Genomic DNA, 24,199 nt, shown 5'->3' on the forward strand with positions numbered 1-24,199 from the left:
GCGACGAAGCCGACGGCCTATCGCGTTCTGCGCTAAAAAACTTTGCCCGACTGGGCTTCTGTGTGAGGGGTCCCATCGGCCGACATCTCCCGTCTTGCCGAAAGCCATCCTCCTCTTCGTTCGAACTCGACGCGCACCAAATTGTTTAGTGAATCCGCAGAACCTGCCTTCCCGACTTCAGTAGGACTTCGCGTCAGCGAGTAGCAGATCAAAGCACTGACGGGCTCCAAAGAGCGTTTGCTCGCTGTAGCGCTTTTGTGGCGATTCTCGTCAGGCCGACCTTCCTTACAGAGAAACGTAAACTTTCAAGTCTGAACTGCTCTTCAGAAGCGAGCACTGCTGACACCAGCAATGCGCGCTCTGCATAAAGTGATCGAAACTTTCCACCAACAAAGTCTACTCAACACCCTTGCGGCAGCTAGACTAAGGATCCAGCTTTTTGTACTTCTTTTTTCCGACTTTTTTGATTGGCCGGCGATATCTGCAATCAAGCGCCTAGCTCTCCGTCGGCGCTATTTCGGCCACGCCTCGCCCCGTTCAGACGCAACGAGACCACAGTCTACGGGCCTTGTCGGAAAAAATTTTTGTGACTGCGCGAAAAAATTGGAGTACATCACAGACTACTAAGGCACCAAAAAAAAAAAGGATATGACACATAGCAAACATTTTGCGATGACTCGTGCTTGACGCTTGTTTTTTTTTTTTTGGCCAATAACCATGTCAAGGCAGCGAAACTCGTATAAAAGTGACAAAGTTTTTTTTTTTATAGGGCCAGTTTTTATCCCTCGTCTACCTTGACAGGCAAGCTCGTCAACAATACACTGATGCATTTTTTGTATGACATACGCCCTAAGAAATGTCAATCAAGGCGGTGCTATCAGAATACGCCGCAACATCGATATTATTAGCCTCATTAGTCTCCATTGATGACTTTGCATTTTTTTTTTATGCAAATCGGATTTTCTCTTGCCGCCTATCAAGCACACTCAATTCTAGCCTTGCATATACCAGTTATCAGAGCCATGAGCTATAAGGCGCAGAAGTCTATGGTTCAGCCAATCGTATGAAATTTTAGACGACAACAGATTTTTCAGAGACCCTTGCTCATCGCCATAAGTCTTTTTTTTTGTCATTTATAGAACCTGATTTATCAGTACTTTAAAAACGTAGGTTCGAAAGTTGGCTTGGGCCAGTACAGCAAAAATGAAAAAGTCTATTAGGCGGCGCGTTCAATCACTCTTTTTTTTTGTTGTCCTATAGGCCTTTCTTCCGGAAGTCGGTTGCTGTTAGCCAAGTATTGTAACCATCTTCTCCCGCGTGGCTTTGCCTACGTTCTTTCGGATGCACCAGCAAAACAAACTTCAAATATGGCTTTGTGAACAAACAGACATTCGATTGGAAGGAAGACTTATTGGTTTTGACGAATATATGAATTTTGTGCTCGATGACGCGATTGAAATTTCGCTGAAAAAAAGTACCAGAAAGCCTATTGGTAAGTGCATATAAGTACTGGATGCGTAGAATTAGGCAGCCAGCGCAGCAAACTCGACTTTTTGCTAACGCACGTGTTCATTTTTAGGCAGGTTACTAATAAAGGGTGACAACATCTCACTCATCGCAGATACTGGCGGAAAGTAAGACTGCATGCGTTGTACCGAAGTTGCCGTTAATTTTTTGAATTTTATCTCGGAATTCTGTGTTTAGATAGGTCGCAGGGCTTCGCTACATAGCACTGAGTTGATGCTTCTGTATCCAGAAAAAGCATGCTGTTGCTTTTTTTTTGCTTGTTACGGTAAGGAAACGGTGTGAGTTGTCTGGACTGAGTGGAAGCATCATGAAGCATACTTCACAGAAGGGGAGCGATGTAGTGTCAAGGGGAAGATTTGAGAGCACAGCCCAGTAAGAAAGACTCGGGAGGATCCAGTCTCTAAGCGCTTCGGTAGCTCTGCCCCACTGCTCTAGAAAAACGAGCGGCGCAGCAGTTTGAGATACTTCCCTTATATCTCCTCTGGGGGGAGGTGATCCAGATAATTTTTTGTGCCACACAGTTCTAAAAAAAAAAACGTCCACAAAAATTGTAGACCGCGCCATCTTCAAAATGAGGCACGTTTGCATTTTGGTCAATGTGAGCCAGCTACGAACGGTTTTATTTGTTTATATTTCAGTTGCAGAATACATATGTAAAGTGAACACACTTTTAGGGTACGTCCTCTTTTTCGGATTGAGTTTTAGTTTGTTATAAGAGTAGCATGATCCGTGATGTCTATGGACACCGGAGGCTTGTTTTGACCTTGGAGCCATGCGTCAGCGGTTAGTCCTGGTTCGTAGCAAGGTGTGTTGAGCTGAAACTCAGACATGTCAATGTTTTTCCGGAAGACGTTGTAACCCATGGGAAATATAGCTTTATCGGTTGAGCGGTATATGCGGGCAACATTTCCATTTCGGACGTCGCAAAGTAATTTTGGAGCAAGGCAAACAGAGGTGTGAGGTACCCTCAGGTTCTCAGCAGACAACTCGACAAGTGAGCCGTCTTCTGAAAATCCGTAGCAATAGACGGTTGAGTCACCCCTGGCGAACAGAAACAGGAGCTGAGTATCGTTGTCAAACATAGGCTTCATGCTAGTAGAGCTATTATTAAATTTATGGGTATGAGATGGTTTGGAAAGTTTGCGAGAGTCCCATATCAGTACAGTACGATTTCTAAGCTTATCGAGGCTACTTGTAATAATGTTGTATGAATTTCCAAGCCAGCAAGTATGGCTGTTGCTAGCTGGACCATCAGAAATGGGTGTTTCCTAAAATGGTAAAAAGAATTAGTGATGAACTGAGAGTGGGACAGCGGCGCATTGAGTCTCACTTTTATGCAGTCCCTTCGCTGAATGCGCGAGGTGCGAGAAATACGTCTTGGCGCCTCATGCGCACGAAAAAGCGAAGGAAATACGTATCGCCCAGTCCAGCGCATGTATACGCGTTTATTGCGTACACAACGCATGCAAAACGGATATATACGCGAGTGGCACACACAAAGCATACGTCGTATTTTTTACGTACGGAAAAAGCGCGGTTTGTTCTGGGATCGATGACCTGAAGCTTCTTCTCTTTCGTGACCGCGGCTAGGAGGCTCCCATCGTAGTTCCATGATATAGAATTAACGCCGCTAGTCAGTGGGTTAACCTTGAGCTGTTCAGAGTCTGGGCGGTTTATGTCCCACACCCTAACGCGACAATCACTTTCTCCAGACGCTAAAATATTAGCAGCGACTGGGTGCCATTGAACGGCGTCGACTCTCTTCTTGCTCCCGTAGATAGTGGCGAGAGAGGTTGTGTACGGTTCTACGAGTCCATTTTCTGGTAAAAGCCACAGTTTGATGGATCCGTCCGTGGAAGACGAAGCAAGCATCCATTCGCAGAACGGATTCCACATCATGTCCGTGATAACGCCTGTGTGCCCGGATAGGAGGGGAACTGGCGCCGAAGCCTGCCTCGCGCGGCCTATTGGGAGGATTGCAATGTTTGAGGCGCTAGCGACCGGAGAGTGTTGCCATAAAACTGCCATCCAAAACAAGTTGGCGGTAATAATCTTGTTCGCCAGGCTGTTGGATCCAACAGATAGGTCCACAAACTGGTGTTTACTGTTGTAGTTAACTACCTTTATATTTCGATACTTTACCGCGGAGCATGCCATGGAAATGTTATTTCTGTAACAAGGTTAAGCCCTGAGTAACAAACCGTAAGTAAACAACAATGACGCGATTTTTTGTCCTGATGAACGCAGGAAGTTGGCAAGGCGAAACATACATATATAACTTTTTTCATCCGCAAAAATAGATCGGAAAAGCGTACTGCGATTTCTATAATAAGAATATTTTGTCTAAGCCAAATTTTGTATTTGCATCATTGCCCGACTTTGTCTGACACACCTGCTACCAAAGCCGTACACATCTGGTTACTCGCGTTACGTGTGAGAACGCGATGGCTTGAATCTACTCGGTGTAAGACTTCAGATGCCCTTCCCCTTGAGTTGAAAGTGGTTTTCAAAGACGCGGTTTTGTCAAGAGGCCTACAAATTCAGAATTGTTCTGGCACTTTTCCTTATTTAGCGCAGATGATAAAATTCAGCAATAATGTCGAGCAAGAACTAGGGCATTTTTATATATGACCGTTATCCGCCGCCTTCGCTCAAATAATCTCTGATTTACTCTTTACCGACGCATCTTGCTGTATTCCGCCTTTCTTGTCGTGTGTTCTCTCTCCTGTCGTGCGCCCGCGCGTCGGCGCTCCTTTTTTCAGCGCTTTGCATCGCGTGAAACGGTGAGATGCTTCCCTTTTGAAGCGTGTCTAGGATTCCAGTCAAGTGCGATTTAGAATGCCGCGTCACATGGCTTCGACCCGTCCTTTGAGGTCTAGTCAGCTACCGCTCGAGGGGATTGGCCTCGTCCTGTGCACTCTGGTATCCGTCATTCTGCTTTTTGAGCACAACCTGTGAAACAGCGGATCGCCCCTCCCCCTTCTTTGATGCAGGGTGGGAAGTGCGGTTGGATCTGCATTGCTGCACTTTTCAAAGCCAAGCGGGGATCAAGGACGCTCACCGCGTACAAAATGTGTTGCACCTCTTGATGGCCTAGAACAGAGCTTTTTCCGCGAGTCCGAGAGAGAGAAGGAAAGGTTGTAAATGCGGAGCGCGTTGGCGCCCTCGCGCTCCTGTCGCTATCCTCCCTTCTAAATGAGAAACCTGTGAAGTCGCGAGCTCGCTTTGAACAAGACGCGTTTTGGAAGGCTGCCCTCTCATATCGATATGCTCACTCGTAGACGAAACGATAAATTTTTGTTTTGCTTGGAACTGTCACGCCGTACACAAATGTCAAAAAATTTCTAGCGCATTGGTTTGAACACATACGCTCCGCGATTGACACGTGGGCCACGCTGCCAGGTCGTGACGACAACAATGGCGGTGGCAAGATTTTTCGTGGAACCCTTCAATGCTATTTTTGGGCACAGCGCAGACGCGTGAATGCGGCTTCCTCTTTCTGCTTCAAGGCTGCGAGCGAAAGTGCCATTCTCACCCGAGGAATCGACGTCGTCGCTTTCAACTCACGGGGTAGCCTCACGGTTTTTCTGATACCTTATTTTTAATTAATTTTTCCTACTGTCACGAACAAACAACAAAAAAACGAACTGAAACAAGTAAGACGATAAATAGGGTCCACGAGCCAAAATTTTTTTTGAAAAACCCCCACCAGGCTTTTAGCTAACTCCGAATGTGAATTCGTTTATTTTCAAGGTTCTATTTCAGCTATAGACACATGTCTAAAAAACATGCCATGAACACCATTTGCACAATGCCTGATCCCTCAACCAGTACTGTAAATTCCTTGGATCATTACTCTTACTCTTCTGGAGAGCTAGAATGCACAAGTTCGTCTGAGGACCACGACGCCTACTTAGCCGAAGATGAGGAGGTTTATAGAATTTCTGAACCCAAAAACAACTGCTATCACACGAAGCTGAAATGTTTGAAGACAGAGCTGAATAGACTATGTATCGACGAATGCCATTTGGCCCGGAAACTCGCCTGCAAAACCAGCTTTATTAAAAGTTGCGAACAGTTTCTCTCGTCCCAAGAAACGAACTTGAATGAGGTCAAGAAATACGAGCAACAGCTAGAAGCAGAATATGATGTTCTAAGACAAATGGCTTCGTCTATGAAAAAGAACCTGCATAAAAAAAAAACAAAGCTCTTATTGATAGAGCAAAAGATAAACAAGTTTATTGAGCGCTTCAAGGAAATAGCCTCCGAGGAAGCATTTGTAGCCAGTCAAATCCACAACCTCAGATCGAAAAGCAGTGGTCTCTGCGAAGAGCTGTGTCCGTCTATTTTGCTGTCGACGTCGCATCAACTGTTTCTCAACCTCGACAAAAATTTAGAATTAACTTTTCACCAATACTGCTACTATAACCAATTCTTTTCGCAAAAAGATTTCCACGTGTGCGTCTCGATCATAAAGAGGTTGTCAGATACGGTCCTAAGCATCGGCGAGTTAATGAGTTCTATCGCAGAAATCCAAGTTACATTCGACAACAGCATCTTGTTGAAAGAGTTTCCATCCAACGAAAACGGGCGGTTCCTGCAGAACAACTTGTCTCCAAATGTATCCTACTCCGCGAATTACGACGCACTGCCGTTCAACAGTCAAACTCAAAGAAATTTGTGGCAAGACGATTTGTGCAACTCCCAAAACGGAAGAAACGGCAGCCACTCTCCCTTCTACAACAATAGCACAAATTTCTCGTCACCCAAAGGAGGTCCCTACGAAATTTTGAAGGACTTCGATTTCGTCGCTACCGAGGCCATAAACCGCATGGGCGATCTGGAAAAGAAAATTCTGTCCCTAAACCAATCCGATTTGTTTAAACGAGTCAACCACATGGTGAGGTCGATGTATGAAGATAAACTGAAAAGCAACATGAACGGTCTCAAGCCCCCCTATTCAATGAGTGGCGCTAACCACAGTGGCTGGGTTGTACCAGATTTCTCAAGTGCTAAAAAAAAAAAAGAAATGTACAGTAACATAGCTGTCTTCAGCCAAGCTCACACAACCAAAAAAGACCATTATTCGAATTGTACAAACCAACCAATCTCTTCTGGCACCTCAAAAAATTTCGGTAGGGCCCCGAAACAGCAACAGAGCCTGCCGGATTGCCAACACCGCCTTGCGGAGTATCACCACATCGCCGTACCAGCTTACACCCCTAAGGACGCTGGGTCAAGCGGTTCGAGTCCGCGCGAGTCTCGTCGTCCCGAGTCGACCTCTGACGACACCTCTAAGAATCACGAGCCAAAAAAACAAGGAAATGAAAGCACCCTAGAGGTACCTGATAAAGCAGGTGGCCAAGATCAATCCGGCGATCAAGATCAAAATGATCAGCAAAACTCCGAAAAGACTCAAAACTTGGAGAGCCCCGTTTCTGAACAAAACCTGCCACCACCTTCTTGTCTCCGCCAAGAAGATAAATCGAATACATCGGCAGCCCCATCTCTAGAATTGGTGGCTACAGGTGCCATCCAGACACCAACTTGTCCACCCCACTCCGTTCTCCGACTCAACAAACCTGCAAGCATGGTGTTGGAGAACAACAACACAAAGATCAGGAATGCCGTCAACACACAGACTTCAGTCTGCAAAATAAAGCCAAAACATCTAGACATCATTCACCTAGCTTGTCCGAGAAACGGCACTGTAAAGGTATCTGAGAAAGACAATACTTCGAAAGCCAGCCTCTTGGAACTAAGTACGAAGCGCAAATTTCGAAAAATAGTTAAGAGACGAAGAAGATGGCATACAGATTTCCCTTTTTACTTATTAATATTACTGGTCTTCACCAATTTTATATTGTTTTCACTCCTCATCATCGACGTATACTCGCCCGACGAAACAATCTATATTTGAACCTAAATACTCTCATCTGTAAAAATAATAGGCGCCATCTGAAATGTCTTGCAAATGTAGCCAAGCCGATAAATCGTTATCTTTTGTGCATTCACCACTTCCTCCTTCTGAAATGCGACTCTAAACTTCTGCCGTCGCTTCCGCGCCCACTATTTTAATTCATACTCGTCAGACTGTTCGAATGTTCAATTCTGAGGATGGACGGATTTTTACCAAAATCCCCATTCCCTCTCATACACATCGAGCAACACATTATCCCATCGAATTTTTTCGTACTTTCTCTCTTTCCCTCACACAAAATTTCAGACAAGAAGCCAAAATACAGAAATAGGTACTTGGTCTCCAACAAAATTGCTTCCTGGCTCGACTAGAGACCAGCACGTGCGTACGATACAAGCACTTGTTTATTACACAATGTTCAGTGAGACCGCTAAATTTCGAATATCGTTGGACTTGACAGTTTCTCCACGGACAATTGAAGATTGAGACTTCATTGCAGTATAGACATAATAACTTTGTTCTGTACAAAATGCTCAAGCATGGCATTTTAAGCTCAAATAATTTTACACAAACCTCCCCCGCTAGTTTTCTTGGTGTAGACATTAGGGTTTGTGTTTCCCATGGGTTCTGGTGTATTTTTTACGTATTCGATGATGCTTCAAATAACTTACGATTAGTTTGTGAGGCAAGCATACAAGGTAATGAATGGCTCAGATGTATTTTGTGCTGCTGAGAATTTTCATGAAGTAGGCATGAACCACCGAAGACGCGCATACCACGGATCCATCAAGTCTACTCATAGGAAACCATGTTTTTACCAGATCTAAACCTGTGAATGATGGAATAACACCCGTGATGGTGGCGTTGCAGCATCTTACAGTCTAAAATGTTTCCTTACCTGTCACTTCGTTCAGTTTGTCTTGTATTTTACATACAGTTTGCTACTTTGAGACACAGGTAATAGCTGGTCCATTCTTTCATGTTCGAACGCGAGCTGTTCCTTCTGGGATTTCAGTTTTGCGAGTTGAACTTGGGACATACCTAAAACAGATATGCTTTTGAAATAAATTAATGTAACTAATGCTTTTGTTGCCAAAAAATTTTTACTTTTTGCATAAACTCTCTTCGTATAATTAATTAGCATCACGCTTCGGCTCCCCCGTTACTGCGCCTTACCGCGTTATTTCGTTGTATACTAATATCTCTGGAACGGTATAGGTCTGCTTCTGCACCGCTTTCCTTCTCGCCAATCATGCATATTGCGATCCTTATCTACTCGAAAAATGAAGACGACACTGTCAAGTTCGTGAGCACCAACAGGCCACTGTTTTTGAGCACCAAGGTCACGGTGAACCGTACAGAAAAAAATAGAATTGAAGGCGTGCTGGAGAAGAAAAACATAACCTATTTGGAGAAACTGGAAGAGGCGGCCAATTCTGATTTTTGCTCGAAGCTCATACGTGGTGAACTGAAAGCTATTCTTTACTTTAGGCCGGCGGACGCGAAGCTTCTTCTAGAAATTGTGACTGCTTGCACTAAGAAAAGAATTTACATGGCCCTCAATACTGAGACGGCTGACTGTGTTATACAGAGGATTGCGTCAGGTATGTTCGAAACCTCGGGCGAGAGCGACGCCTTTTTGATTGGCGCGGCTGTCTGTGTTTTTGGCGAGTGTTGGGGGCTTTGAGAGAGGGCTGAGTGACGCGCGTATATCGAGGGGCAGGTTTTTTCGGAATCGGCGGTTCCCTGTGGTGCTGTTTTATTTCTCTGAGGAATGACTGAGTTGATGACTGACAAAAATAACTGGATTGTGCTTGAATCAATCAGAGCAGGGACTCGACATTCCGAGTTCCACCCTGAGAAAGGATTTTTTGGGCTACAAGGCGGTATGTATATGTTTGAGAATGACGTGTCCGAACGGTTTTTTTTTTTAGAGAGAAGGGAGAAAGAGGGTCGGGTTAGGATGTTCCGCGCTTTGATCGAAGACAATAACTCTTTTGAATATGCAGATAAAGAATGTGTCTGCAGTCCCTGTGGCAGAGCAATATCACAAGGTGGTTGGGCCCCTATCTATTCTTCAGCCCAAGCCTTTGACTCCTACCCAGGAGCGTCGAAGGGAATGGTCACAGCAGCAGCTGTTGTTTTGGCTCGAGAGCAATGAATTGGAGAAGCTGAAGCCAGTGTTTTTGGATACTACGCCCAATCAGGACGAGCAGTCGCAGATTTGGACGCGCCACGAAATGAATAACTTCTTGCAAGTGAAATGCGGATTTGTTCCTCAGTTGGTCAATTTGCTGACGTTGGGTAAAAACTCCTCTCTCATCGAGGTTTTTGACCATGGCGAGTATGTGAGGACGTGGTTTATGTGCTTTCATTCTTTCACGACGCCGAGGGACTTCATGTTTTACTTGAAGAGTCGATTCATTTCGATTTGGGAGGAGGCGGATGAGGAGGAGGCGTTGGACACGTCTGAGTCGGTTTCTCAGATTCTGGCTATATGGGCTGCGATCGAAGAAGCCGCGGACTTTGCGAACGACCAGGAGCTGTACAAGTCGTGCGTAAAATTTGTCGAAGGCTATTTTAGGCCCAAGCTTCCGGAGGTGAATTGCACATCGATCATCACGGTCCTGGAAAAGAACGTGGAGTCGTATAAACTTGGCCAGATGAAGCCGCCGTTTGTCATACCGGCGTCGAAAAGCATGTCCGTCGTGAGAATGGATGAGATGTCTCAAGTTATTTATCAGTTTGGCCCTGTTGACATTGCGAGGCAGATGACGGTAATGGAGAGTGGACTATACGTGCATCTGAGAGCAAAAGAGTTTCAAAAGACGGCGTGGGCGAAGAAGAACGCGAATGAGCTGGCACCTCATTTGTCCAAGTTGATTGAATTGAGCAATCATCTTAGCGCTTGGGTCGTGACGGAGATTTTGAGGCAGCCCGCGTCAGAGCAGGCGATGGAGTTGATTACTAAGTTTATTAAGGTTGGGAAGGTCCTGCTGTCCATCAACAATTTCTCAGGCGTCATGACGATCGTTACTGGCCTGGCGAACCCCGCGATTACGAGACTGAAGAAGGCCTGGTCTCTTGTACAGGCCAAGTACAAGGAGTCTTTTGAACAGATGTCGGAGTTGGTGTCACCGCTGGGACACTACAAGAAGTACAGAGATGCCTTTCAGAATCGCCCCGTGAACCAGCCGACTTTGCCGATCTTGGCCGCGACGTTGTCAGACTTGAACGGATACGAGGAGGTGTTTAGTTCGACGACTAAAGATGGCGCGGTGAACTGGGCCAAGATGATCAAGATCGGAGACTCGATTTGGAAGGTGGTTTCTGTGAACACTCAGTTCGCGTATCGCCCCACGCCTGCGATTCAATCATATATTCTTGATTGCGCGGTGTGGAAGGACAACTTGACGACGTGTGCGATTGCCGACTTGCGCACGAGAGTGTCTCGTCCGCAGGATCTCAAGACGAGGTCGAAGCGTACCTCGAAGCGCCGTTCCTCGTTCATTACCGCGGCGGATTACGAAGACAATCGAAACGAGCTGTCTGAAAAGGACTGGCGCATGCTGTTGGTGGGCGCGAAGCCGCCCGAGAGCTATACCAAAAATCAGGTGATATTGGAAGCTGGCAGTGTGAACGACAAGCTATTCCGCATCAAGCGAGGAGTGGTTCGAGTGGTTAAGGACATCGACGGAACGCCGACGAACATTGCAACGATGGGGGAGAACGCGATGTTCGGAGAGATGAGTATGCTGTTGCGGTCTCAGAAGGAGGGCACGGTGACGGCTTCAATCATTGCCGACACGGATGTTGAGCTTTGGGCACTGAACATCGATTTTGTGTTTGAATTGTGTAAGACTCAACCGCTTTTAGCAGAGAAACTTAACCGTATTTTGGCGATCGGCCTTGCTCGCCGTTTGCGCGATCTGGGAAAGGGCGGCGGCCAACTCGGTCACCGACTGGAGCACAGGGCCAAGTCCGAGAAGACTCTGGCCAAGGTGGAGAACGGGTCTGCCGCCGACGCGGAAATCGAAGATGCGAATCGACGGTACAACAAGCGATTTGGTTTGTCCAACGAAACCATTTACCGTCAGTTCGAGTGCTCTTTCAAATCTTCTCGAACCGTTCATGGAATCATGTATATTTCGAGCAACTACATCAGTTTCGACGGAACCGTGTTTGGCTTCAGGATGCGCGAGGCGATTCCTCTGACTAGTATTGTGGATATTCGAAAGAAGAAGAAGTACATAAGCATGTCGTACATGTCTGAAGAGGGCACAGTTGAACTGATATTTGGTCACTTCGAAGCGCGCGACGAGGCGTTGACGTTCATTTCTACGATTTGGAATCACGCTCGCTCTCAATCGAGCGCCGGTCCGGCCGTACACAAGGCGGCCAAACCATCGGTACAGGCAGAGCAAACGACAGATACGGTCAAGACTAGCTGGCTCCCGTCCGCTGACGACTGGGACATTATTTTGAAGGGCGCTCGAATCGCCACTCTCAAGAAAGACGATACGGTCCTCTCCGAAGGCGAACAAAGTAATCGCCTGTTTCAGCTTTTGCGCGGTGGGTGTCGGTTTGAGAAGAACATCAACGGTCAATGCGTCGTTTTAGGACGTATGGACAAGGAGGAAACCGCTCTGATGTTCGGTGAAATTTCGTATCTAGAGGGAGGGAAAGCTAGCGCATCTGTAGTATGTGATATGGACGACACCCAAGTGGCGATCATCGAAGGCTACTGGCTTGAAGTTCTCTTCGACTATTACCCAGAGCTGGCTGGTCGGTGGTACCACTATTTGGCGCACGTCCTATCTAAACGTATTAAACAGCGCGAGTCGGTCATGCACCAACAGTCGTGAGCCCTGTATAAATTTTTTTTCTATGCGCAATGACCGAAGTTGTCTTTTTTTTTTTTTGACAAATTCCCCAGGAACTCACCCAACAGCTAGACAAACAAACGCGTTTTTTTTAGGAGCGTGCAAACTCGGTTCAAATTGAATATCGAACAAGCGTCCGAGAGGGGACAGGGTCTTCCGTGAGGCGCCCCTTGGTCCCGCGCTTTTGAACACAATGCACGGTTTCTAGAAGAATTGTTTTCAAATTTTCTGCTTGAGGGGGGGGTGCGCTCAACTCGTCATGTTACATGTGGTCTAGCCCGTTTTATCGCTGGCGTACGCACGAGAGAGGTTACTGAATGCTCGACACGGCAGCCGACGCGCCAATGATGTAGCTACGTGCTGCGTTCATAATAAAGCACCCAGTTTGAAAAAAAGCTTCGATATCTAGCTTTTTCGTCCTGTTTGGGTTATTCGCACCCTGAATACACATGACAAGTATTATTTTTAGAGGAGGCGAAAGACGAGCAGCTTTGCGTGTTTTAAAAGTAGCTTTTTATTAATCTCTTCGTGACATCTGATTTGCCTGTAACTCTATCTACCTACTAGTCAATGATTGAGTGGATTGTACGTAATGCTTTTACGAGGCGATCTTCCTGATGGTTTGCACACGCACTCATAGCGCTGACTAGAACTCAGAAAATCTGCCAAGCTTCTGGGTCACGAAACTGCCCTTCTTGCGCCTTCCTCCCTTCCTTCATGTCCTGTATGCCTTTGATTCAGTGTAATGCATAGCCACGTCAACACCTGGTGTCCCCTTTAAGTGTCTATCTGAATCACGGTACGCCTCGAACAAGTAGCTGACTTCGTTGCTCTCTTTTCTTGGGCCCTGATGCTCGCGACACAGTTGGATCAAATTTTTTGGTTTAGCTTGCATCAGCTGATGTTTTTATTATGTGCACTATTGATCATCTACGTGATAAGCGTAGTCTAGTACAGAGTCGACTCGTTGTCTGATCTCGGCTTGCGAATTTTAGCCCAATTCTTCACTATCATGTCATGAAAAATAGAATAATTGTCTCTAACCTCTTTCAATATCAAAACAGCCTTAATGTACACCTTTTCGTCTAGTTCTATGACACTCTGTCTATAGTCGGAAATTCCTGGATATTTCAAAATCTTGAAAAACGGTTAGATTTGTTTTGAGGGGCCTATTTAAAAAAAAAAGTCGCAAATGCCCGCATTGCGCTCTATGTAAATGGACGCACTTTAGTAATATATCTGGCACGGTTTAGAAAGTATTTTGGTATGTTGTCTAGACTTGAGAACGCGTTTTCCTCCGCACGTGCCAGCTCGTTGAGGGTTTCTTCTTGTATCGAGACGCCAAAATTGTTTCCGTCTTCTATCCTAGGGATGTTTAGTTGTACCCATATCCTGACAGCAGTGAGCGTCTCTATAAATTCCAGCACATTGGCTTTTAGAACGTCAAAGACTTTTATAATATGCTGGTCAAAGGAAGTTTTTTGTTAGTCAGTAATAGGAGATGAAATATGTCAGATAGTACGTGACGCTATCGGCCTAACGTTTTTTTTTACACAGATGTACATACTGGATTGGACGAGACACTGGTATTGTCTTTTACGCGGGAATGCGAGTCAGCTGCTTCAGTCTGTTTTATAGATGTTTGAGTTGTTTCAGTCAGTTTTCTTTTTTTACCAGAATGCTCGTCGCTGTCTGGCTGTTCGTCGGCAGTCGTATCGCGGTCAAATATTATGGGAGTGCTAATCTTGGAGAAGTCGGCCGAAAAGTCTTCGCTCTTCAGAATTGCATTAGTTAGGAGTGTCTGTTTGGAGTCTGCATAAAAAAATAGAGGACTTCATACATACGTCTAAGAGTTTATTTAGTTCAATCACCTTTTTTGGCATGAACGACTTGACGATATCCTCTGCGCGCGTGGCTATTGATTGTTTTATCCTCTCGATCTCCTCTTTGTGCTTAGCATCTAGCAAGGAGTCTTGGCCTCAATAGGTGAAGTTCGACATGGGTTAAGGTTGCAAAAAAAGATGGGTTAGAGATCAAAATTTTCAACGGGTCTTTACAGAGTGGCGATATGCACAACGGGCACAGAAGGAAGACGATATGCAATTTGATTGAATGATGGAAAAGTTAAAGTCTGAAAAGCTATTTAAGCGTCGTGGCCGAAGCAGAAAGCAAGTGTAAGAAAAAAACAATATTTTTGTATATACACCGTGCACATACACTTTGACATGGCGAATAGGGACAGAACTGGGTGATAGAGATATGGAAGTGCGGGAAAAAAGAAACAGCAAAATCAAAGGTAGCGAAAAGAGATAAATAATTTCGATACACAATTTTTTTAGACGAGCTTTTGTTTTCGTGCTGTTCGGCATATGCGGTTCGGACATATAAGTGTTCCTTTTTAATTTGAAACCTTTGCTGAGTGAAGTTCTAGTACATTCAAACGTTTTGTTTGAGCCAACTTTTTTTTGTACGACTGGGGTTTGCCCGTCCAAAAAAATGGATTCTACTGTTTTGAAATCGTCCTCTTTATTCAAGCTGGGATATATATTTGTACCAATTTAATTACACACATTTGTTTGTGTATAGCTTCGATTCGTTTTTTATGATATATTGACAGAACCAGAGACCTTTTTGTTGGACTTGGATGACACGGGTCGTGCTAATTTGGCGGATGAGATAGACAGCTAAATGGCATTTCCTATTATCGTCGAAATCTGCTCTGTAATGGCCGTTTCACTCAAACGTTATTTCTCTTATGTCGGATAGTTTCGCTCTCTCTGGGCAGTACGGGCACCTGAGTTTGGGTACATGCTCGTTTACTGATCTTTGTCGAGCCGTCTTTAGTCCAATTACGCTTTCCCTGGACAGAACGTGTCCGCAAGGTAACAGGTTTGGTGGGTTCGATACGGAAGAAATCCCTTTGGATATTGGGCAACAAAAAATGCTATGAAAGGTGAATTCTTTAGGAAGTGAAAGTTCGAAGTTGAGTTTTTGTAAATTTTGCCAAGATCCCGACAAGTTGAGCATTTCTGCCTTGAGCAGTTTCGGCAGCACGTGCAAACCAGCCTGAATGCAAATATGAAGCTGGGACTTAGCAGGCAGGGAGACACTACGAAAGTAAGACTTTAAAAAAAGAGATTGCATTTCTTTTTGGTCGTCTTCTAAGAAGTGACTGTAGGGGCTGGATTCCAACGTATAGATATAAGGAATTGACCCCATGAGTTGTTGAATTTCTAGTTTAAATATTCTGGAATAGTACGTTAGTTTCTCTCTTGCGTAGCTAAGTGCCTCGTTTGGTCGCTTTTGGCGTAGCAAGCTGATAAAATGCATTTTATGTAGATTGAATACCAAACAGTCGACGGTCTTTTTATCGAGTACGTTCTCGTCCAAGCTGTTTACCCACTCGATAAGGGGGCCAATGTTTCTTTCTTTCAACTGGTCCAAGAGATATTTCATGGTACGAAACAAAGCGAATTTTTCCTCGCTCATTTTCTCGTTATGCGTGGCGATGTGCAGCTCTTGTGCCAATTCCAGCCGCCCTTGCCGCAACAGATGATGAATAATCAGGTCGTTAATAACCTTTTCTGAAAGCTCGACTGATGCTAACAAGTTATCCATGCCTATATTCATCATTTTGTCGATACACCGGCTCAGTTTGTTGATCGCTATGTGAAATTGTACTTGGCCGTTTGTAAAACGCTTCTCGACCTCTAAATTCAAAAGGCCCTCGTGAATTTGCTCTATTGTACGAGCTGTCTCGTGGTCGATAACTTTTTCATCTGCGTACTCACCGTCAGGGCAACCTGGCAACGAAAAAGACACAAAAAGCAAAGTTAGTTGAATACGTCATGATCCCTGCTTTGTACATAATTCAATTACTAAACAATTTGTCTTTCTCAGATTATTGAAGTCATGGCTGCAGAGTAAGTTTATTAATTTTTTACACTGTTTTTTTGTTGATTTCTCTCTTGACTCTACCCCTTTATGAAAAAGATGTTTTTGAATAATGCATACCAGACATTTTGAACCGCAACATTTCTTCACATTTTTCGTATTCCACAAGCAGGTCATTGATTACTCTAAACGTCTGATGAACGAAACATTGGTTTTCAACAACCAAATCGAGAGCTTCTTCAATGTATTCCATATGCTTTTGATAAAATACTAAAATTTTCTATAAAAACTTACTTTTGTATATATTTTTCGATATGGCTTAGATTATCCTGTCGTAATATGCTTCTCATCGTCTAAATCTTGAGCAGCTTCTACAGGCCATTTGTCTCGATATAAGCCGGACTTTTTCAATCCCCTTGTTTTCCATTACTACATATCTACTCGTTTAATTAACGTCTAAGCCGTTTGAACTCTGGTAGAAAAATCTTGCACGGGAGAGTAGACTGGAACTTCTCTACACACATTTAGATTTGAACAGCTGTTTGAAGCCTTAGTATATACTATTTTGTGAAAACGATTAAAGCGGGCAACGTCTTTTTATGTCTGAAAGTCATACATGTGCCTTCGATGCACGCAATGTTTTACAGGTGGAATTATATCACTGGAAGGGCGCAAGTAAACAATCTTATGCTCTTACCGGGGGCAAGTTGGTTAATTTTTTCTGCCATATTTCTCATATGCGTTACTTGTGTTATAATAGGTCTTGAGCGCTTAAACAAATCTTATAATTTAGACGAAATCAGACATTTGATGGCTTTAGACCTTTTACGAGATGCAGATACTTGATGAAGGTCAAAATTGCGCCATTTGATTAATCAAAATCGTTCTCAAACACTCGATTCGATGTCAAATGCCTGCCTCAATTCTCTTCATTTTTTTGTATCAAAAACTTACCAATTAATCTCTTTAGTTTGAAACGTTCCTCTACATTGCTGTATTAATTTCAAGAAATGGCTAATTTTCCATCCCTATCGACCTGAAGTGTACTCAGAAATCGGCTTGATATACCTAACTAGCATAGGGTAAGGCAACTTTTTTACCTCTGAGCTGTTTTTTTTTGCTCGACTCAAAGTCCCTAATTAACCACACCATAGAGTGTCAAATAGCTTCGTTAAAAAATTTTTCGCCTACAAACAGGTTTAAAAGTATAGCTTTTGCCGCTTTCTATCGTCCTACCCATTTTTTTTTATCCAAAGCGAATGCTCGCACCATGAGTACTTCTAATCCCTGTCCGCCCTTGAAATTATCACTCAGTCTCCATTTTTCGGATCTGCTGTACAAGGCATCATTTTTCAAAACTACCACACAAAAAATTAATAAAAAGTCTCTGCTAAGAATTGGTCTTCAACCAGTATTCGCTGTCTCTCCAGAGACATGATAGTTTAGAGATGTGTGATTCGCCAGACCAGCTGAATTCACGTAAAGAAATAGCAGCCTTTTTGTTCATCATCTGTGCTTCATTTAAAAAAAAGCAACTTTCACCACTTGGTTTTTTGTGACAGATACTTTGTTCTCTTGTTTCCGAACATGTTAAAAGACGATAATTGCTTTGACCAACTAGATCAGCTGATCTTCAAAGACCAAAAGATTGTATTGTTGTTTCCCACCCCTCGCCTGACTTTGCGAATTTGGTGAGTTTTCACACATCAATACTGTTTTCTCTTTCCCTCTTCCCTTGACTGTAAAGAACACTATAACTTAAAAACAGTTCTGTCATGTGCATAGCCTTCGGTGTCAGAAATTTTATCACTATATCAACTAACTGTTCCTACTCTTCAAGATCACTTACAGATGGTTGAGTAAAAAGTTTAACGTTCCGTCGACGTTTGCTAAGCAGTACGTCCAAAGGCTCAAGTCATCGCGTTGAATGGAAGTTTTTTTTTTATGTGTTCTTGCTCTGAGTTATCAAATACGTTTTCCTGAATGCAACGTAATTGACAAAATTCAGCAGGATATTGTATCAATTTTCTATGAGAAATGAAAATAAGCTTTGTCTAGTTTATTTTCTTTCTGGCCTTCGTCGCACTGATCACGAACACATAATAGAATTGGTGCCAGAATCAAAGCTACAGGGTAAATTGGTATATTAAGTCAATGCTTTGCTCTTTTTTTCTCTTCTGATTGACTAAATATTGTCTGTTTTTTATATACACTCGCGGTTGCAGCTACAGAAAAAAATTTTGAATGTCTCATTTCTAAGCACATTTATAGTGTCAGTGCAGCCATTCCCAACGATAGTAATCAAATTTGGCTAAATGAAAAGGAGTTGTCGAGAAGTCTGCCATCTGAATTGATGGCATATATAGGGTCTGCTATTTCGTATCATCAAAGTTTCGAAGACACCAAATTACAAAAAAATGTTCAAACAGATAGAAACAATTTGGAATCGAGATTTTCGACTGTCACTGACATGGATTCGACCGATCTCATTCCGCTCGTCAAGCCTATCGTGACGCCAACTGCTTCTCCTAATTTGGTCACGGCAGTAGGTCAAGGGGAGGTGCTTGTTGAGTCTAAATATTCTAAACCTATCAAGGGGGAGCCCGATGAAGCAGCATCGCCATCATCTTCGTCTAGGCGAAAAACCAGGATGCCTCGAACTTTGACGCAAATGTTTTCAAAAATAACGGATCAATCTTGTAGGTCAGCGTATGGATCTCCGAATGTCGAGCCCAGACCAACTTCTTCCCACGTTACGACCCTTCAAGCACAAACGAAGGATGCCATAGCGAGCCCTGGTCCTCACGAGATAGTTCTGAGCAAACAGGCTGATCAAAAGCGTGATGAGGGAGACAACTTTGATTGTCATCTGGATTTAGACGAAAAAGCACTTCTAGATGACCTGAGCCGAGAGTTGAATACAGAATTTCCTACTCAGCTTCGAAATAGAAGCGGCCCAAGAAGGGCGAAAGAGCATGAGAGCGGTTCTGTGATATCAGAAAAAAACGTTTCCTCCGTTCAAAAAGATTTAGACACAGCTAAATCTGAAAAACATGCAAAAAGTTCAACCTCTAAGGCACCTCCAAAGGAACAAAGGCTTCGAAAGAAGAGAGTTCAAAAAACAAATTCTGCAAATTCAAATGACCAGAGTGGCATTGACTCTACAATTGAACGGGACATTAGCCACTATCGACAGAGGGACATGTTTGACCGATATTTTTCTAGAAGTAAGTTAGACGATTCGAAAGGTCCTCCAAAGGTGAATGATGCTAAGTATTGTACAGACGATTCTGTACGCGTACATCGTATTACGAAATCGGAAACCTTTGTTAATGATCGCGGTTATATAGAAACAAAAGATGTTGTCGAACTTGTAAAAGAAGAGAATGTGCCAGGGGATCAGGAAGTGGTCACCAATCAAGCGGTGGAATCGAAGGACGCAAATCCGCTGCCCAGAGAAAGCAGAAGTAACAAGATGGGCGCGGCCTTGCCTTTTAATCCTGAAAAATCGAGAACTATTGAGACTTTTTTCAAAAAGTCTTAGAAAAGCTTGTATAAAAAAATGTGTTTTAGACATTCATAATCTGTTTTGTCATATACTCTACTTGTCACGCTTGCGTCTTTTTCCATCATTTTTGCGCTTCAGTCGCATGCACAGCCCTGTCCGAGTGTCAAGAGATATCTGGATTTGTATGTTCCGAGAATCAGGGTTCCTACGAAAATACCAGCGATTATAGCAAGGAATAGTCCAACATTGAAGGTCATCGCCACGAGCATGAGCAAAAGGGACAAGAAACTTTCGACTGTGTTTAACACGGCTCTGAGTAGTTTATCAATAAAAGTTTCTTTGTCGCCAACCCGTAGTTTTCCTTGATAATACGCTTCTTGCCTCGTGCTTAGGTATTTTAAGTACTGTAAAAAAAGTGAAGAACAAAATATACACAGAACACTGAGCAAGTACGTTAGCATGTCGTATGTAACCCATCCTTCGAATAGAATCACACTCATTATGCTTTGATGAAAGAACGACATCATATGCATCGTATGTGACATCGGAGCCTCTTGGTGGTGATCATGCGTATCGGAGGAATCAGATGGCAAATGTACAGGAGCTTGTTTTTTTATATGATATGATCTCAGTTCCACATTTTCGTCTGGGCTTGTATGCGTCGGCATATGAACATTTACAGGGTCATTGTGTTGAAATACCTTGTTGTTGTCCAATAGTTCAATTTTATTGGATATTTCAAATAATTTTTTGTACCTTTCGTTACCCTGAAGAGTGTCTATAGGGGCGTTTTCGCGCTTCTCAACGATTTTTTCGTCCAAGTAAAATTCAGAGATGCCTTCATTGCTTGATCTTGTAGGCACTACTACTTGGTTTAGTCTCGATACAATATTTTGGTTCAAATGCGAATTTGTATAATTATTACGGTTTTGATGAAGAATTTCATGTTCTAGAACTTGGGTCCCATAAAAATAATTTGAATTCTCTTCGATCAATCGGATGTAAGGAGAATGCTGATATTCTGCGTGGTCCCTCGGCATATTTATACTTGTATATCCGACATCTGCAAGCGCTTCTATAGGCAATAGTAAAACCATCATTAGTACTGAAAGCTTATAAAAGGAGTAGTTCATCGTTAGGTATTTAAATAGGTAATGTTACAAAATCAAGGATTTCTATGTTACATTTAAAATTAATCTTTTTTACAGATTGAATGTAGCTATTCTTGTACGTGTCTGTTTTTGTCTAATAATGACGTTATGCATATGGTTAACGTAGACCGAATTATCTAGCTATTCAGCGACTTGTACATCAAAATTTTTCTTTTCTATTGGGGGATAATTACTCTTCGCCTTTTTTTTATACACACTTTGTCCGTGATTCTAAGCACGCTTCATTTCTCTAAAGTCTAACAACCGGGGAGAGATCTATATTCACACCAGAGGACTATATGAAAACAAAAAAAAAGAAGCTTTCAGTACAAGCTCCTGTCTCAGATGAGAATCCTTTGCCTTCAGAAACCACTGCCAGATTTCAGAATTTGAATGACTGCCAAAAATTTACCCCGGAGCACCTGGGTGTCTCTTGGTATGATCGGGTGCTTGAGCTTCCAGCAATTGCATCTCCCTCTTCCCCTCCTTCTTTAGAATTTATCCGCAAGAAACAATCAGAGGCAGAACTGATCTACCAAAACCATGTTAATGAGCACAATTCTCGTACGTATCATCCGGGCTCTAATACAGCCAACATCTTATAGTTGCCCTATACAGAGAGTAATAGACAAAATCTTGGATTTTGCCGTACTGCGCCCTTCTTTCCTTGTCTAGTCAGAATTCTGATTCATGTTCGAATTTACAGATTCCGATAAGCCAGGTGGTAATTGGCTAGATCACGTGATTAAGTCAGGTACATTTCGAAAATTCGCGTCCGTCTGCGCGCATGGCAAGCTAATGGCCTTTGACATTATCTGTGCACTTTTTGACACTTTTGCATTGTAGGTACCGTTGCTGACAGACTTGCCGCGCACAGCATCAAAATTCAAAACGCTCCATTGTATTCAATCCGAGAACTGAAATCCCTCGTCCGAATTTCTGCTTCGGACATGCAGCGCAATGTTAGCTCGACCCTCGAGGCGCTCAAAGATCTCTTTGTGAACGTGCTGTTGCCCCCTAGCCGAAAGCTCATCTTTTTCCACAAGCGACCCCTCAACGGAGAAAACGTTTCAGAAGAACATTTGGTTTATTGGTTCTTTGAACACACACTAAAGTCCATCTTCTTGCAATATCTCAACGTGATGGAAGAAGTTTCACAAAAAAGCGTTCTTTTCGTCAAATGTAAGATACTGAACTATCTGCATGACATGCTCATTGAGAGGCCTGAACAGGAACATCTGATTTTGTCTCGCTTGCTTAATAGATATACAGACAAGAACAAAAAACTCTCATCTTCAAACACTTATTTGTTTATGAGGCTTCTGGAACGGCACCCCAAGATGGGTATCCTTATAGTTAAAGAGGTGGAGGTACTGTTGCACCGTCTAAAGTTGTCTGAAAGAGCTCAGCGTCACTTCATTCAACTTCTGATCCAGATAGGCTCTAAATTAAAGACTCAGGAAATTATTGAAAAACTTCTTCAGATCTACTTTTACGTTTTTCGAAGACGCGTAGAGCTGAACAGAGACTATCACAGTCGAATTTTGAACGCTTTGTTAACGGGAATTGACCGAGCAATTCCATTCGTCCAACTTGAATCTGATTTCTTTTCAAGCCATTTGAGTGTGCTGTTCAAAATCGTTCATGTGTCCGAATTTGGCAGGAGCACCAGAACTCTGACGTTGCTGTTCAATGTCATGAAGGCACAGGGGAATGTTACTGATCGGTTTTACAGAGCGCTGTATCGAAAGCTATGTTGTCCTGACATGTCGAGGTCATCTAAAAAGCACCACTTTTTGGACTTGGTGTACCGAGCTATGGTACACGACAAAGACATCGCCCGTGTAAAGGCCTTTGTGAAGCGCTGCGCACAGGTTTGCTTATTGCAGACTCCTGAGTGCGTCTGTGCCTTCCTTCTACTCTTGTCGAATATCATTGCGAAGGTGCCGGGATTGACAGGTCTATTGAAGAATGGCCCAGAGACCAAAGTGGAAAAAAATGTACTGGCTCAAACTGTAGGTCAAATTGAAAAGGTGACAGACAGTATTTCGAACTTCACAATACCTCGTTCTCGTAGAACGAGAACAATGATTTCATACGAGGGTAAAAAGAAAGAAGCTGAGAAGGCCAAACATAAAGCATCAAGCATAGAGGACGCTGACACTTTTACTGAAGGGGGTCAAATTTCTGATGGCCCAAATAAGCCTTTTCCAATCGCGGACGTTTCGACTATCCAAGTTGAATCTTACGATCCCAGTTGTCGCGACCCCCGTTACTCCAATGCCGACTGCTCTGCACTTTGGGAACTGAACATTTTAACCTGGCATTACCACCCGCAAGTTTGCAAATGGGCCAAGATGCTTCTCGAATGCAAGCAATTCAGCTATCTCGAGGACGTATTCTCTGATTTCTCGGTATATAACTTTACGAGGCAGCTTTCAACACGGCAACTAGATCAATTTTTATCGAAGTCGCGCGACACAGCCGAAAAATGTTCAGAAGTAGATAACGGCGCGGCGGAACCATTTGGATGGATTCACCGAATGAGCCAAGATCTGCTTACCTCCCCCGATGAGGAGGAGGCTGGCGTCGATACGTTTTTCTATAAGTACTTTGTCCAGCGCAAAAAACTCACTGAACAAAAGCTCAAATACCAAAAAATGAAGAAAGAATTTAAAAAAGAATCAGCCGTCGATGAGCGTTCTTCAAGTCGAGTAAAACTGCTTGCCCAGGAAGATGACAAATGCGAGTCTAGTTCTGATGATGAAGAACTCGATTTAGACGAAGATGACAACGAAGCCGAATCAGATTACGAAGACTTTGAAATTTCGGACGACTCCGAATCCAGTGAGAACAATGATAATGACGCCTCAAAACTTGACAGTCCAGTAGCGAAGACCAAATTTTGTCAAAACAGTAAAAAGGATAAACTTCAATCTAAAAATACCCCAAAAGAATTGATGCCCACGCCAACTCCAAATTCACGTTCCATTCGTCCTAAGCGTCCTGCTAGTTCTCAAAAATTTCGCAAAACAAAACATGACTCTAATAACTGCAAAGAAGCTTCAGCCAAGCATAATTGCCACAAAAGGCGGCGCTCACTTCAAGATTGAAATTCATATACCCCTACAAGGAAAAAGAAAGCACCATAACCAATATCCCTTACCTATTGTCTCTTTTTTGATTGCCTCGTCTTGCTCAATGTTAATTTTTAAATAACTTTGTAAAATCATATCTAAAATCCTATTATGCACACAGAATAGCGATACTAAATTCTGCGAGCCCGGTTATGTAAAAATAGAGACTGTCTGTATTT

At 43.4% G+C, this 24,199-nt stretch overlaps 8 protein-coding genes across 10 annotated transcripts; 5 read left to right on the plus strand and 3 right to left on the minus strand.

Moving 5' to 3' along the window:
• The first annotated feature begins 988 nt into the window (after positions 1-988).
• Positions 989-1,659, plus strand: LOC126304655 (small nuclear ribonucleoprotein E). The gene is made up of 4 exons (XM_049991827.1): positions 989-1,061; positions 1,140-1,166; positions 1,351-1,492; positions 1,580-1,659. Exons 1-4 carry the CDS (start codon positions 1,023-1,025, stop codon positions 1,636-1,638), a joined length of 267 nt encoding a protein of 88 aa, XP_049847784.1. The 5' UTR covers positions 989-1,022; the 3' UTR covers positions 1,639-1,659.
• A 449-nt stretch (positions 1,660-2,108) lies between these two features.
• On the minus strand, positions 2,109-3,857 carry LOC126304656 (coronin-B-like). Of its 2 annotated transcripts, XM_049991828.1 has the most exons (3): positions 3,798-3,857; positions 3,052-3,715; positions 2,141-2,795 (listed from the first exon to the last, which is right to left on the minus strand). In XM_049991828.1, the coding sequence occupies exons 2-3, from the start codon at positions 3,682-3,684 to the stop codon at positions 2,229-2,231; spliced, it is 1,200 nt and encodes a 399-aa protein (XP_049847785.1). In that variant the 5' UTR covers positions 3,685-3,715; positions 3,798-3,857; the 3' UTR covers positions 2,141-2,228. The 2 variants fall into 2 exon arrangements, with proteins under 2 accessions (XP_049847786.1, XP_049847785.1); XM_049991829.1 differs by having other exon boundaries at positions 2,109-2,795; positions 3,052-3,799.
• Positions 3,858-4,862: 1,005 nt separating this feature from the next.
• Positions 4,863-7,535, plus strand: LOC126304659 (uncharacterized). The gene is made up of 2 exons (XM_049991830.1): positions 4,863-5,183; positions 5,281-7,535. The coding sequence occupies exon 2, from the start codon at positions 5,303-5,305 to the stop codon at positions 7,445-7,447; it is 2,145 nt and encodes a 714-aa protein (XP_049847787.1). The 5' UTR covers positions 4,863-5,183; positions 5,281-5,302; the 3' UTR covers positions 7,448-7,535.
• Positions 7,536-8,547: 1,012 nt separating this feature from the next.
• LOC126304653 (cyclic GMP-binding protein C-like) lies at positions 8,548-12,346 on the plus strand. The gene is made up of 3 exons (XM_049991825.1): positions 8,548-9,051; positions 9,275-9,333; positions 9,457-12,346. The coding sequence occupies exons 1-3, from the start codon at positions 8,700-8,702 to the stop codon at positions 12,310-12,312; spliced, it is 3,267 nt and encodes a 1,088-aa protein (XP_049847782.1). The 5' UTR covers positions 8,548-8,699; the 3' UTR covers positions 12,313-12,346.
• Positions 12,347-12,828: 482 nt separating this feature from the next.
• Positions 12,829-14,640, minus strand: LOC126304676 (proteasome activator complex subunit 3-like). 2 transcript variants are annotated; one of them, XM_049991849.1, is made up of 5 exons: positions 14,548-14,640; positions 14,175-14,308; positions 13,898-14,104; positions 13,557-13,793; positions 12,829-13,467 (listed from the first exon to the last, which is right to left on the minus strand). In XM_049991849.1, the coding sequence occupies exons 1-5, from the start codon at positions 14,555-14,557 to the stop codon at positions 13,279-13,281; spliced, it is 777 nt and encodes a 258-aa protein (XP_049847806.1). In that variant the 5' UTR covers positions 14,558-14,640; the 3' UTR covers positions 12,829-13,278. The 2 variants fall into 2 exon arrangements, with proteins under 2 accessions (XP_049847806.1, XP_049847807.1); XM_049991850.1 differs by having other exon boundaries at positions 12,870-13,467; positions 14,175-14,302.
• Positions 14,641-14,843: 203 nt separating this feature from the next.
• LOC126304678 (uncharacterized) lies at positions 14,844-16,487 on the minus strand. The gene is made up of 2 exons (XM_049991851.1): positions 16,345-16,487; positions 14,844-16,133 (listed from the first exon to the last, which is right to left on the minus strand). Exons 1-2 carry the CDS (start codon positions 16,475-16,477, stop codon positions 15,064-15,066), a joined length of 1,203 nt encoding a protein of 400 aa, XP_049847808.1. The 5' UTR covers positions 16,478-16,487; the 3' UTR covers positions 14,844-15,063.
• A 1,303-nt stretch (positions 16,488-17,790) lies between these two features.
• Positions 17,791-20,081, plus strand: LOC126304708 (DNA polymerase delta subunit 3-like). The gene is made up of 4 exons (XM_049991880.1): positions 17,791-17,874; positions 18,065-18,120; positions 18,236-18,357; positions 18,450-20,081. The coding sequence occupies exons 1-4, from the start codon at positions 17,812-17,814 to the stop codon at positions 19,766-19,768; spliced, it is 1,560 nt and encodes a 519-aa protein (XP_049847837.1). The 5' UTR covers positions 17,791-17,811; the 3' UTR covers positions 19,769-20,081.
• A 902-nt stretch (positions 20,082-20,983) lies between these two features.
• On the plus strand, positions 20,984-23,996 carry LOC126304736 (CCAAT/enhancer-binding protein zeta-like). Its single transcript, XM_049991910.1, has 5 exons — positions 20,984-21,000; positions 21,140-21,447; positions 21,590-21,637; positions 21,730-22,253; positions 22,368-23,996. Exons 1-5 carry the CDS (start codon positions 20,984-20,986, stop codon positions 23,994-23,996), a joined length of 2,526 nt encoding a protein of 841 aa, XP_049847867.1.
• Positions 23,997-24,199: the final 203 nt, after the last annotated feature.

Source organism: Schistocerca gregaria, unplaced genomic scaffold (assembly GCF_023897955.1).
Source record: "Schistocerca gregaria isolate iqSchGreg1 unplaced genomic scaffold, iqSchGreg1.2 ptg000182l, whole genome shotgun sequence".
NCBI lineage: Eukaryota > Metazoa > Arthropoda > Insecta > Orthoptera > Acrididae > Schistocerca > Schistocerca gregaria.

What these genes read in the sequence shown, in the direction of transcription:
- LOC126304659 (XM_049991830.1), top strand. Translation starts at nt 5,303, where the DNA reads ATGTCTAAAAAACATGCCATGAACACCATTTGCACAATGCCTGATCCC.
- LOC126304656 (XM_049991829.1), bottom strand. Translation starts at nt 3,684, where the DNA reads ATGGCATGCTCCGCGGTAAAGTATCGAAATATAAAGGTAGTTAACTAC. An exon ending in GAACAAACCGCGCTTTTTCC is followed by an intron (nt 2,796 to 3,051) that starts GTACGTAAAAAA and finishes TTACCATTTTAG; the next exon opens with GAAACACCCATTTCTGATGG.
- LOC126304653 (XM_049991825.1), top strand. Translation starts at nt 8,700, where the DNA reads ATGCATATTGCGATCCTTATCTACTCGAAAAATGAAGACGACACTGTC. An exon ending in TATACAGAGGATTGCGTCAG is followed by an intron (nt 9,052 to 9,274) that starts GTATGTTCGAAA and finishes TGAATCAATCAG; the next exon opens with AGCAGGGACTCGACATTCCG. An exon ending in ATTTTTTGGGCTACAAGGCG is followed by an intron (nt 9,334 to 9,456) that starts GTATGTATATGT and finishes TTGAATATGCAG; the next exon opens with ATAAAGAATGTGTCTGCAGT.
- LOC126304655 (XM_049991827.1), top strand. Translation starts at nt 1,023, where the DNA reads ATGAGCTATAAGGCGCAGAAGTCTATGGTTCAGCCAATC. An exon ending in AGTCTATGGTTCAGCCAATC is followed by an intron (nt 1,062 to 1,139) that starts GTATGAAATTTT and finishes TGTCATTTATAG; the next exon opens with AACCTGATTTATCAGTACTT. An exon ending in AAGTACCAGAAAGCCTATTG is followed by an intron (nt 1,493 to 1,579) that starts GTAAGTGCATAT and finishes GTTCATTTTTAG; the next exon opens with GCAGGTTACTAATAAAGGGT.
- LOC126304708 (XM_049991880.1), top strand. Translation starts at nt 17,812, where the DNA reads ATGTTAAAAGACGATAATTGCTTTGACCAACTAGATCAGCTGATCTTC. An exon ending in CCGTCGACGTTTGCTAAGCA is followed by an intron (nt 18,121 to 18,235) that starts GTACGTCCAAAG and finishes AAAATTCAGCAG; the next exon opens with GATATTGTATCAATTTTCTA. An exon ending in GCCAGAATCAAAGCTACAGG is followed by an intron (nt 18,358 to 18,449) that starts GTAAATTGGTAT and finishes TCGCGGTTGCAG; the next exon opens with CTACAGAAAAAAATTTTGAA.
- LOC126304678 (XM_049991851.1), bottom strand. Translation starts at nt 16,477, where the DNA reads ATGGAATACATTGAAGAAGCTCTCGATTTGGTTGTTGAAAACCAATGT. An exon ending in GTTGCGGTTCAAAATGTCTG is followed by an intron (nt 16,134 to 16,344) that starts GTATGCATTATT and finishes TTTCGTTGCCAG; the next exon opens with GTTGCCCTGACGGTGAGTAC.
- LOC126304676 (XM_049991849.1), bottom strand. An exon ending in AACTAAATAAACTCTTAGAC is followed by an intron (nt 14,105 to 14,174) that starts GTATGTATGAAG and finishes GCAATTCTGAAG; the next exon opens with AGCGAAGACTTTTCGGCCGA. An exon ending in CCAGTGTCTCGTCCAATCCA is followed by an intron (nt 13,794 to 13,897) that starts GTATGTACATCT and finishes TCCTTTGACCAG; the next exon opens with CATATTATAAAAGTCTTTGA.
- LOC126304736 (XM_049991910.1), top strand. An exon ending in AGATCACGTGATTAAGTCAG is followed by an intron (nt 21,638 to 21,729) that starts GTACATTTCGAA and finishes TTTGCATTGTAG; the next exon opens with GTACCGTTGCTGACAGACTT. An exon ending in TTATAGTTAAAGAGGTGGAG is followed by an intron (nt 22,254 to 22,367) that starts GTACTGTTGCAC and finishes AAACTTCTTCAG; the next exon opens with ATCTACTTTTACGTTTTTCG.